Below are 8891 nucleotides of genomic sequence, written 5' to 3' on the forward strand. Positions count from 1 at the left end.
AAAAACAACTTTTTAAAATCCGACGTGGTAGCTTCAAATTCCACGTTCACTTGCGCAACCAATCCAAACCCCAATGAATTAAAGAGATGAGAAGATCAATTAAAACAAAGAAAAATTAACACATACACGGTGGCCAACTCTAAAAAACCAAACAAATTGATAACATCATCCAACTTACATCTCATTTTCCAATTTTCATTTTTAAAGATACACTTGTATAAAATATTTTTCGAAAGTACCAAAAATTCAACCGACCCTTGCAAGTGAAAAATCAACTAGATAGCAAAAGTCCATGGCAAATGCTACTTACATATGAGTAGCTTACCAGATAACATGGTGTGTAAATCATGTGTTCGAGCCATAAGAAAATGTGCGAATGCGCAAACCCGAAAGGAAAAAAAAAAACCCAATTTACTATATAATTAGTTCCAATAGACACAGACTCGAACATAGTATTTACGACAATAATGTACATACAAGAACGAGGCTCATAACACTACAAGAAGTCTGAAGACTGTTCACACATAGAAAAACTGAAAGATTACAACCTAAGGCTGTCGTCTGGACAAGGTCCGGCATACCGGAAGCACCAAAGACGATGAAAACAAATACTACTGAGTAAAAACAACGGCAGAACAACACGATGAATCTACATGACCCTCATATGGGGGCAGAGCTCGTTCTCCTAAGCTGATACTTTGACTCGGGTGGTGGCATGCTAGGCAACACCTTCTCCCATTCCTGCAAGTATAATTATAGCAATGGATAAATCACGTGCATCGAGTGCGTATTCGTGACATCAGAAAGCAATTAAAAGAGAATGTATTCCTTGCGAGCCAAAAAGAGTCTTCGGCCTTTAGCTTGAATTAAAATATTGTTATACATCATCACAAATTTTGTGCTCGAGTCAAGCAAATAGGACAGAAAAGCTGGGAAGGGTGACCAATAACGAACATACGTTCAAATAGAAAAACCAAGGCTCGGTTTGCTGAAGTTGTTGTATTACCAGCTAACTGGGACACAAAATTGAAGCTATTCAAGCAAATTATCATTCCTCCACCGATGAAGTACCCAATCTGCGAGAAACTTTTCTCGAAACAAGAGAGGTTCACCTCATTGATTTGGAAGGGAATTACACTAAGAGAAAAGGGTAAGTAAAAGCATGGACAATGACTAGATATGGTCCAAAAATTGTAATAACTAACACATTTATAGGTTGGGTTTCTACATTTTCGAGCATTATTCCATCTTCCCTTCCATTCCATTCGATATGGGATCAGGAATGATGGGTTCAAAGAATATGGCAGCCCTACACTTCTACGTCACCCCAACCTCCAAGAGATCCAAAGTGGGTAGACCTTTCACTCTCATTGCCACTCCATCCCACTTTCACCTAATCTGGGAAGGCAAAATCCAGTAGTGGAGCAACTCATGCAAATGACATCCTAAAAGAGAAACTTAGATCAAAGCCCTCTGGACTCCCTTTCAACTAACACAAGAAAGACAAATTCAAGAGTGTTAGAATTACTATTATTTCCTAGTCAGATTTGTATTTATGATTTTATTTATTTATTCTATAATAGGAAAATATGCTAAATCCGGAATTATTTATTGACAAATGATTCCGGATTCTAAGCTTAATAGAAATAGAATATTTTATTTTAATAGGAGATTTTATAGAATATTTTAATTTAATAGGAGATTTTATAGAATATTTTATTTTAATAGGAGATTTGGTAATTCTTGTATAAATACCAAGTGTAAGGAATAAAATTATTTATTCAGCCAAATTCACAAACTTCACATGGTATCAGAGCTATAATCGATCCGATACTTTAAACCTTTCTTTTTTTCCGATTGCTCTTCTATTATGAGCTACCCGGAATTTTTCTTTGGAAGCTTTATGGCTGAGTCATCTTCCCCGAACACTACAATTGATGGTGAATCTACCACAAAACCCACTGGTGGAGGCCACTCTTCCACCAATCTTAACCAAAATGAAATTTCCACCAATTTTTTGATCACTACCCATAAGCTTAATGGTACCAACTTTCTGCAGTGGTCCCAATCGGTCACCTTGTTCATTAAAGGACGAGGAAAAATTGGCCACCTCAATGGTACCACGACTGAACCTGCCAAAACCGACCCGTCCTACAATGCTTGGGAGATTGAGAATTCCATGGTTATGTCATGGTTGATCAATTCCATGGAGCCCTCTATTGGTCGCTCCTATTTGTTTCTACCTTCAGCACGAGCTTTGTGGGACGCTGTCAAGGATACGTATTCAGATGTTGGGAACTCGGCTCAACTCTATGAGGTAACTACTAAGATGCGGGATGCTAAGCAAGGATCCAAATCTGTCACTCAATATTTCAACGATCTCATGGCCTTGTGGATGGAATGCGATCTGTACTATGACTTTGAATGGAAGTGCTCTGCGGATCATGCTCGGTTCCTCAAATTGATCGAGAAAGACCGTGTCTTCCAATTCCTTGCTGGCCTTAATAAGGATCTCGATGAGGTTCGTGGTCGGATACTTGGCCGGGATCCTATCTCGACTCCGCGGGAGGTCTTCTCCGAGGTTCGTCGTGAAGAAAGCCGCCGTACGGTCAGGCTTGGCCCCGACGTCGCCTCTTTCGAGCCTTCTGCCATGGCTACCCAGGCCCCTGCCCCAGCCAAAGTTCGAACCAATGACTCCCGGAAACCGGGCAAATCTGACTATTTTGAGTGTGATTACTGTCATAAACCGTGGCACACTCGGGAGAAGTGTTGGGCCCTACATGGCAAGCCCCCAAAGTTACCATCGAGCTCGAAGACGACTGGAAAAAGTGTCGTTGTGGCTACTACAACCTCTCCACGGTCTTCTGCCCCTGCCCCTATGACTTTTTCCACTGATCAAATTCATCAATTGCTGAGTCTCCTCAAGCCTACTCCTGCTTCCTCATCGACTTCCCATGTTCGTCAAGGTAACATCCCTCGAGCTTTAGCTTCGCTCTTACACCATCGACCATGGTTTATAGACTCCGGTGCCACCGATCACATGACGGGATGTTCCGAGTTGTTTTCTTCTTATACTCCCTGTTCGGGTCGTGATAAAGTCAAGGTTGCGGATGGCTCATTTTCTTCCATTGCTGGCAAAGGCTCCATTACTATCTCACCCACCTTAACCCTTACCTCTGTTTTACACGTCCCTAATTTACATTGCAATTTACTATCCGTCAGTAAATTAACCACTGATCTAGATTGCTCCTTACAGTTTTCCCCCGATGTCTGTGTTTTTCAGGATCGTCGTTCGGGGAGGATGATTGGCAATGCTAGACGAGTGGATGACCTCTACATCTTTCACCACGAAGACGGCGTTGGTCCCATTAAAGATCGGTCTTTACACTTAGGCCTCTTTTCCTTTTCTAATGTGTGTCCAATTAAGCTTTTACATTTCCGATTAGGTCATCCGAGTTTTCATTATTTAAAACATTTGTACCCTTCTTTGTTTACAAATAAAAATCCGTCTTCTTTTCAATGTGATATCTGTCAATTAGCAAAGCACCACCGTGTTCACTATCCACCACATCCATATACACCTTCTGCTCCATTTTCCCTTATACACAGTGATTTATGGGGTCCATCTCGGGTCCCGAGTTATACCAATAAAAGATGGTTTTTAACATTAATTGATGATCATACTCGATTTTGCTGGGTATTTAATCTTAAAGATAAATCAGAGGCAGCCCTCACATTTAAAAATTTTCACTCCTTTGTCAAAACTCAATTTCATACCAATATTCAAGTACTGCGGACTGATAACGGTCGTGAATACTTTAATTCTATTCTGGGGGAATACCTTATCTCTCACGGAATTCTTCATCACAGCTCTTGTACCGACACCCCCCAACAAAATGGTGTCGCAGAGAGGAAAAATCGCCACTTACTTGAGACTGCCCGCTCCCTCATGTTCCAATCTAAAGTTCCTACTCGTTTTTGGAACGATGCCGTGTTAACCGCTGCCTATTTGATTAATCGGCTACCGTCCAAAGTCCTTCGCTTTAAAACGCCTTTTACATTGTTTCACTCCTACTTCCCGCAGAACCGCTCTTTTACCTCCGTCAACCCTAAAGTTTTCGGTTGTACTGCCTTTGTTCATAATATATCGCCCACTCGCTCCAAGTTTGATCCAAGAGCCATAAAATGCATTTTTTTTGGGTTATGCTCCTACGCAAAAGGGCTATCGATGTTATAATCCCGTCACTAACAAATCTTTTGTTAGCATGGATGTTTCGTTCTTTGAAAACATTCCTTACTATGACTCGGTTACATCCCAGGGGGAGTGTGACCTTCCCGACCCTATTCCCATACCATTACCCACTCCCTTCATAAATCAACCTTCTTCGGTATCTACCCTGCCCTCTGACCAGGCCCCGGTTCTTCAGGTCTATTCCCGGCGCCGCCCTCCTGCCGTTACTTCAGGTCATGCCACCCCTCTACCACTGCCTGATTCCACTTCGACCGACGATTCAGGTAATACATCTTTTCCCTTACCTAACCCGGTATTTACTGATTTGGATGTTCCGATTGCTCTGCGAAAACCGACGCGGACTTGTACCAGGACACCTTTATATCCCATGAATAATTTTATTTCCTTTGCTAAACTTTCCACTTCCTATCGAGCCTTTGCCTCTGCTATACAGACTACCTGTGTCCCTACCTCTATCGATGAGGCCATGGAGGATCCGAAATGGAAGGAGGCTGTTATGTCGGAGATGGATGCCTTGACTACTAATAAAACGTGGGAAGTGGGCGTGTTACCAGCGGGGAAGCGTGCGGTTGGCTGCCGCTGGATATTTACAATCAAGTATAATTCCGACGGTTCAATAGAGCGCTTCAAGGCTCGGTTAGTTGCCAAAGGTTATACCCAAACTTATGGGGTGGATTACGAGGAGACCTTTGCCCCAGTGGCTAAACTTAATACTATCCGTGTTCTACTCTCACTTGCCGTTAACCTTGATTGGCCCCTTTATCAGCTTGATGTCAAGAATGCTTTCCTAAATGGTGAGCTTGAAGAAGAAGTTTACATGAAGCTCCCTCCGGGCTTCCTTGCAGACTCTCCTCCGGGTCATGTTTGTCGCCTTCGTAAGGCTATTTATGGCCTTAAGCAGTCTCCCCGGGCTTGGTTCGGGAAGTTTACATCCGTCATCACTAACCACGGTTATTCTCAGGCTCAATCAGACCACACTCTGTTTTTTAAGCACTCTTCTCAGGGTCTTGTTTCGATTTTGATTGTGTATGTCGATGATATTGTTCTTACCGGCAGTGATCTTCCGGAGTTAGCAAGGCTTAAAGGAATTCTTAGTTCTACCTTTGTTATGAAGGACTTGGGACCCCTACGTTATTTTTTGGGGATGGAGGTCGCGCGCTCATCTGAAGGGATTGCTCTGTCCCAAACCAAGTATGTTCTCGACTTACTTCGCGACACAGGTCTCTTACATTGCAAACCTGTTACTGTTCCAATGGATCCTAATGAGAAATTGTGCGACGTTCCTAACGCTGTTCCCGTTGACAAGTCTCGGTACCAACATTTGGTAGGCCGCCTCATTTACCTTGCACATACTCGCCCCGATATTGCTCACGCCGTGAATGTAGTCAGTCAATTCATGCATGACCCTTATGCCCACCATCTTCAGGCTGTTTTTCGCATTCTCCATTACCTTAAGGGTACTCCGGGTTCGGGCCTCCTTTTTCGCAAGAATTCCTCTCGGAACGTGTCGGCCTATACTGATGCGGACTGGGCAGGTTCGGTTCATGATCGCCGCTCCACGTCGGGTTACTGCACTTTTGTTTGGGGAAATTTGGTCACCTGGAAGAGCAAGAAACAATCTGTTGTTGCCCGAAGTAGCGCGGAGGCAGAATATCGAGCTATGGCTAACGGTGTGTGTGAACTATTGTGGCTACAGATTCTACTTCGGGAACTGCATATGTCCTTCACTACTCCTCTGCGGTTATTATGTGATAATAAGGCTGCTATCAGCATTGCTCATAATCCCGTTCAACATGACCGAACTAAACATATCGAGATTGACCGTCATTTTATCAAAGAAAAGATTGACACCGGGGAAATTTGCATTCCGTACGTCCCGTCCGATGGTCAACTTGCTGACATTCTTACGAAGAATCTTCATCGACCTCAGTTTGACTCTTTTAAATCCAAGTTGCGCATGATCGACATCTATGCATCAACTTGAGGGGGAGTGTTAGAATTACTATTATTTCCTAGTCAGATTTGTATTTATGATTTTATTTATTTATTCTATAATAGGAAAATATGCTAAATCCGGAATTATTTATTGACAAATGATTCCGGATTCTAAGCTTAATAGAAATAGAATATTTTATTTTAATAGGAGATTTTATAGAATATTTTAATTTAATAGGAGATTTTATAGAATATTTTATTTTAATAGGAGATTTGGTAATTCTTGTATAAATACCAAGTGTAAGGAATAAAATTATTTATTCAGCCAAATTCACAAACTTCACAAAGAGCAAGAATACTGCTATATTATTTTGCCAAATATTTTATGCATGGAAAATGGTTAACTCAGATCTAAACAGGTTCCATGGAATTTATGATGAAAATTGGATTTCATTTGCATTCTAGTCTGTTAGAGGATTAGGCTCAACAGGACTCCAACTCGCTCAAGGCATAGCCGTAGAAGGAGGATTAACTAAACAGCATCAGGTTATGTTACTTTAACCTAAATAGCATGCCTGAAAGTTTCTGAAGTTGACATGTCTTTTCCTCTTAACATTGATGCACACTTCGATTATGAATGTCTGCGAACAGTTTGAAATTGATAGTTCTTACTGGCTCTCCACGTAGCAAAGCATTCCTTGAAATCTGAATCAAGTTCTTAATGAAAATCTCACTGAAATTGGCAAAAGTCAATTTTCTCATTTTGACTTTATGTTAATAAGAGAGAGTAATGAGGTGGGACAGTAAGTACTTAGGTTGTTATTTTAAATTTTCTGATCAAATAGTTCAAATAAATTTCTGAACGAGTTAAAAATCTACATGGGGAAAATGCTTATATGTTTTAGCTTCTCACAATAACATGTCTCATTGTCATCTTTCGAAAATGAAGTTAGCTGTTTTGGTACTATATGTGTACATATTCTAATGTAGCAGGAATTGCACTAAAATGCTAAAACATTTATCGAAGTAGATAGACGAAAATAGAGATAAAAAGGCAACCTTTTGTCTCTTGAGGCGTTCATTCTCCTCCTCAAGGCGTGAAACCTTGTTCTCCAGCTCATGGGTGTAAGCCTGCACAGTGCAGGTAAAAAAGCTGATAATGTGTGTCTATAGCCAGCACGAAGAAGAACCAACAAAAAAAGGGCCAGATAGTTTTTGCATGAAAAACACACCTGCTTCCTAGCTCGTGATCGAGCAGCCGATTCCCTGTTCTTGATCATCCTCTTTTGTCTCCTCTCGACACTCCTTTCAACAAAATCACCAGGTGCAACCCTTTTTCGTCCTGGAGTCTGGGTATCCGATAAAGTACCCGACCGTGGAGATGAAGACATGGTTATTTGAGTTTCCGGGTATGTAGCATCCATTATATGATTTTCACCAAGAGGAACAGTTTGTTGAACAGATTGGCTCGGCATGAAAGCAGGAAGCCGCTGCATCGGAATAGAGGGGATCTGATAATTCATCCATTGGGCTTGCGGAGGTAATCCAATCACATCAACTCCTCCAAAAACCGAGCCCTGATTATTTTTCCCTGCAGATGATTCGACAACTACTCCTGCCTTAATCACGAAATCCTCCAAAGTCATTTCACCGAGAGTCCTTTTCCGATCAAGACTACTCCTTTTCTGTCCTTGCTGAATATCATGCCACACCTCGTCAACGGTCTTTCTGCTCAGATCCTTGGATAATGAGAGGCGTGACTGGCGGTTCAAAGACGAGCCACACTCAGGCTGCCCAGGTGGCCCATAATCAATGCCTCCCCTAGCTTGATTATTAGCCTCAACTGTCCACACGTTCTTCAAAAGCTCATCAATATTCATGCTAATTAAAGGTTTCCCCAGATCCCCCAATTGATTCTGTACCTCATCAAGAGTGAGGTTGTACAGAGACCCTTTGCTAACCAAGGGGTTGGATTTGGGGTCTGGATTTTGAACTTGGATCTGAGCAGGGGTTCCCCCATTGCTATTAGTACCACCCCCTTGAGATCCCATTTTCTCAACAACTATTCAGTTACTTCACACTCTCCCCCTTCTCCACTTTCTTCTACACCCACAACCTAAAATTCAGTCCATCAAGAAATCAAAAATTTCCAAAAATATAAAGATAACAAACCCTTAATCAAAGCAGCAAAACAAACTCCTGCCACACAAAGCTTTGCATGAAATGCACCATTGAACCTAATACAAACAAAAAGAGCAACCCATCAAATTAGCAAGCCCCTCAATCAAAAACTGCAGAAAAAACATCAATTTTCCCAATAATTAGAGGCAGATCAAATCCCACAAAATGCATGAGAAAAAAAATAGAGAAAAATCAAACACAAAATCTTACTTACCAGAAGGATTAAAAGATTCCCAGAAAAGAGCAAACGTTTACCCTGCGAGTTTGGTTTGCATGCAGTCACTGCGCTCCAACGCACTGTGTATGTAAAAAAACAAAAAACCCAGAAGCCACAAAACCTGAGAACCTCAATCTGACTCAGGAAAAATCAATTTTAAACATAGAACAATTTATAAATGCAGAGGAATTTGAAGTCAGACCCACATTCTGTTCTCCCCCGAGAGAGTAAACTGTATACATATGCTCGACTTAAGGAAACACCCACAAGCCTCGTACTCTAGAAAAAAGTCAGAAATTTACATAT

At 41.6% G+C, this 8891-nt stretch overlaps 1 protein-coding gene across 9 annotated transcripts; it reads right to left on the reverse strand.

Moving 5' to 3' along the window:
• Window positions 1-395: 395 nt before the first annotated feature.
• LOC140802976 (ABSCISIC ACID-INSENSITIVE 5-like protein 2) lies at window positions 396-8891 on the reverse strand. Of its 9 annotated transcripts, none has more exons than XM_073158630.1 (5): window positions 8788-8891; window positions 8583-8665; window positions 7420-8303; window positions 7247-7318; window positions 6549-6892 (listed from the first exon to the last, which is right to left on the reverse strand). In XM_073158630.1, exons 3-5 carry the CDS (start codon window positions 8236-8238, stop codon window positions 6797-6799), a joined length of 987 nt encoding a protein of 328 aa, XP_073014731.1. In that variant the 5' UTR covers window positions 8239-8303; window positions 8583-8665; window positions 8788-8891; the 3' UTR covers window positions 6549-6796. The 9 variants fall into 9 exon arrangements, with proteins under 9 accessions (XP_073014735.1, XP_073014736.1, XP_073014731.1 ...); XM_073158627.1 differs by having other exon boundaries at window positions 7420-8478; window positions 8788-8890; XM_073158633.1 differs by having other exon boundaries at window positions 8792-8883.

The sequence above is a fragment of the Primulina eburnea genome, chromosome 10, assembly GCF_022965805.1.
Source record: "Primulina eburnea isolate SZY01 chromosome 10, ASM2296580v1, whole genome shotgun sequence".
NCBI classification, from domain to species: domain Eukaryota; kingdom Viridiplantae; phylum Streptophyta; class Magnoliopsida; order Lamiales; family Gesneriaceae; genus Primulina; species Primulina eburnea.